Below are 3,425 nucleotides of genomic sequence, written 5' to 3' on the forward strand. Positions count from 1 at the left end.
TTTCTGTTTGAGTTGGCTTGAAAGTTGCTGAAGTGACAGACTTGAAGATGGGCAAAAAGTATTTTTGTGGAAGTCCAAATCTGTTTTGTGCTTGTGAAAAAGACATGAGGACATTACTATCATCAAACAAATCTCCAACCACTCTCATTCCTCTTTCCTGCCAAGAGCAGAAGACAATATTATCAACACCCGGTGGGAAGTCCCTGTTACCCATAAGTGGACTCAAATAGGAAAAGGCACCAATTTGGCCTACAAACCTATGCATGTCCAGCCTGATATTAAAAGAGCTCTAAAGTATTGGATTGTCCTTTACTTTGGGAAGGGTAGTTTTTTTTACTAGTGAGTTCCCCCATAATAATCTAAAGAAGACACAAGCCCATGATTCGAGTGGGTCCTCAATTCCCTTTTTAAATAGCAGTGAACCCATTCCCATATAAATCTGCTAGGCAGGCCCAATTGAATAATATAAGATTAGGGAATGCCAGACCTCTACTTTATTTTGGGAGCTGTAAGGTTTTCATACTTAACCTGGGTTTTTTCTTTTGCTAAATGAACTTGGCGCAGTCCCTTTCAACCTCTCTGGCTTCTTTTTTTAGAAATAAACAAAGGCAACATCTGCAGGGGATAAAGCAGCTGGGGTGGAACATTCATTTTTAACAAAATAGGAATTGGCAATCCATCCACCTGTTAAGATTGCTCTTGATATCTTTATGTACATTGTTGAAATGTTTCCTCAATAAATTCTTAATATTCTAGGATACAGAAATACCCAAGTACGAGAATCCTGAGGTAGACCAAAGAAATGGGAAGTCCAGCATGTTTGGCAATTGGCAAGGTCATTGACTTATTAAAATGAGTCTTGTATCCAGAGAAGGATCCAAAGGTCCCAATAACAGACATTAGAGCTGTTATGGACTCATCCAGCCTTGTGAGAAAAGAACACCATCTATACTACTTCGAGCTCCTCACGGATGACTGAGCTTCTCACTCTATCTCTAAGGGAGATGCCTGTCCCTCTCCTGAGGAAACCCATTTAGTCCGCTTGGACCCTGGATCTCGTTCTTTCGGTCATGACCCGGCCATCACGACCATAGTTGAGGGTAGGAACGAACACTGACCGGTAGATGGAGAGCTTTGCCTTCTGGCTCAGCTCTCTTTTCATCACAACGGTGCGATAAATTGAGTGTAATACTGCCCCCGCTGCGTTGATTCCCTGACCAATCTCTTCAAGACCCCAAGGTATTTAAACTCCTTCACTTGGGATAAGGTTTCATTCCCTTAATCATTATTATCCATAAAAGTTACAAAACCAAAGAAAACAAGTAGTTTCAATTTACAATGAAATACAACAGAGAAAATAGCACATTCGAGATGCTGTAATTCAGGTATGTTTGGTATTTTTCCTTGATAGACTTCTGCCAGTACTGTGCGTGATTAACTGTTTCACTTTGACAATCAGAGAGGCTGTACAACAGATGATGGTGCCAATCTTTGAGAACAGGCATGCAGAGCCTCTACAGCATCTGACAGCTCTCTGATTGCAAAGGTTAAGGCCTCGAAAAGATTTCAGCCTGTGTTTAATTTGTCATTGTGTACCCTGCATCCACACAGGTATAACGACCTCCTGGTGGTGCCTATTATTGAAAATACACCAGAGGAGGAAGACTTGAAATATCGGATGGTTCGGGCCATGGAGGAATATCCAGATTCTTGTGCCGTCCTCGTCCGCCGACACGGTGTCTATGTCTGGGGCGAGTCGTGGGAAAAAGCTAAGACCATGTGAGCATTTACCTCCCAGCACAATTAACCTTTTGTTCTCATTTATGACTAAGAATATATTAGTATATTTGTGTAGAGGGCATGTTTAACAAAGAAACCGGATTTTAAATACCTTCCATTGTATTTTTGTCTTTCAACACTCAAAATACTGTTGCATTTTGTAGGTGTGAATGCTACGACTACCTGTTTGAGATCGCCGTCCAGATGAAGCAATGTGGACTGGACCCTTCAGCCCTCCCAACGGAAGAAAAAGGAATAGTTTGACATTCACTGGTGCTTTTAAAATAGACTTTTGTTGCAGAAAGGTCAGAGGTGTTGAATCAGGATTGCAGATTGTAATCATTTGCCTTTCACGCCGGTCTGCTTCAAACTTGATGAGATGTGATGGTAAAGAAAGATCCAGGGTTAAAGGAAATGAAATGCCTGTCATCTGGAAGCACTTACTGCATAGCGCTGTGGGACAACTCTTAAATGAGCAGCTGGCAAATCAAAGTCTCGGGTTTAAAGGCTTTTCCTATTAATGTTTGACTGCACTGGAATCATGGTCTTAGTGTGTGTTAGGCACGCACATACTATGTATTTTAATTGATCTACAATGACGATCAGCTGCCTTTTATTCAATTAATAAAAACTTTATAATCAAGTCGCAGAAATTATTTTGAGATGATTGGTCAGGTTTTCCTTTACCTTCTTTCTTTTTGGGCTTATCTGGTGCCAGGTTGCCGTGGCAGCAGGCTAACCAAGGTAGTCCCAATGTCCACCCTCCCCAGCAATGTTTTCAAGATCCAATGCAAAAAATTTTGTTTTAAAATGCAATCTTCCATTTTGAAAACCTTTTTTTTCTAATTCTGTTTTTTAATGCAATGCTCACAGACACACATTATGCCTGATTGTCTTTGTTTAAAGCGTAACTCTCAAACATTTATTTAAAAGCATTATTATGATTGAAACACCTCCACAAGATTTATTGCATTCTCATTTTTGGGATGATGGCATTTTGAATGGGAGTCCTAGGGGCCCTTCTATGATGGCTTCAAATCACTGTTTTTCAAACACTAGGGAGCCTCGACACAACATTAAACCTTACTTGAAGTATCACCGGGGCCTCTGCAAATGAACGTAGCATTGACAACATTGTTTGTTCACAGAGTTTAGTAAAAAGAAATGTTTTGATCAACTCACTTTAGCTGTTGGTTTTCCCCTCACAGCCATCTCCCAGTCAAAAAGTCCATCTCTGAATGCGAATGAATGGACTCCAGAGGAGGAAATATCATTCTTATATGAGACTCCTTTTCAACTACGAGGTCAAAATTGTTTTTCACTAACGGCAAAACAACAAATTATCCATGCATTTATATGGACCTAATCTAAGATTTAGGAGCTTTCCATCTTTACTCGACTTCCTGTTACGCTGCAACACCCCCTTCAAACAAAGTTTCATGTTGTGTCGAGCCTTCTTAGTGTTTTAAAACTAAGAATAAAACTTTAGTGGTTTTGATTAGAGCTGTTGAACAATTAAAATATTGAATCGTGATTAATCGCATGATTAATTTGCAATTAATCGCACATTTGTATCTGTTCTAAATGTCCCTTGATTTCTTTTTGTCCCACTAATTTTTTTCTCATTTTAATGCTCTAATCAACAT

General features: G+C 39.7%; 1 protein-coding gene across 1 annotated transcript in view; it reads left to right on the plus strand.

Moving 5' to 3' along the window:
• Positions 1-2,595, plus strand: part of apip (APAF1 interacting protein) — an 18,019-nt gene extending 15,424 nt beyond the window's left edge. The window contains exons 7-8 of the mRNA XM_034876498.1: positions 1,612-1,779; positions 1,944-2,595. Coding sequence (XP_034732389.1) covers positions 1,612-1,779; positions 1,944-2,043 — 268 coding nt within the window. The 3' untranslated portion in view covers positions 2,044-2,595. The remainder of the gene's footprint in view (positions 1-1,611; positions 1,780-1,943) is intronic.
• The last annotated feature ends 830 nt before the right edge of the window (positions 2,596-3,425 follow it).

This window comes from Etheostoma cragini, chromosome 1 (genome assembly GCF_013103735.1).
Source record: "Etheostoma cragini isolate CJK2018 chromosome 1, CSU_Ecrag_1.0, whole genome shotgun sequence".
NCBI lineage: Eukaryota > Metazoa > Chordata > Actinopteri > Perciformes > Percidae > Etheostoma > Etheostoma cragini.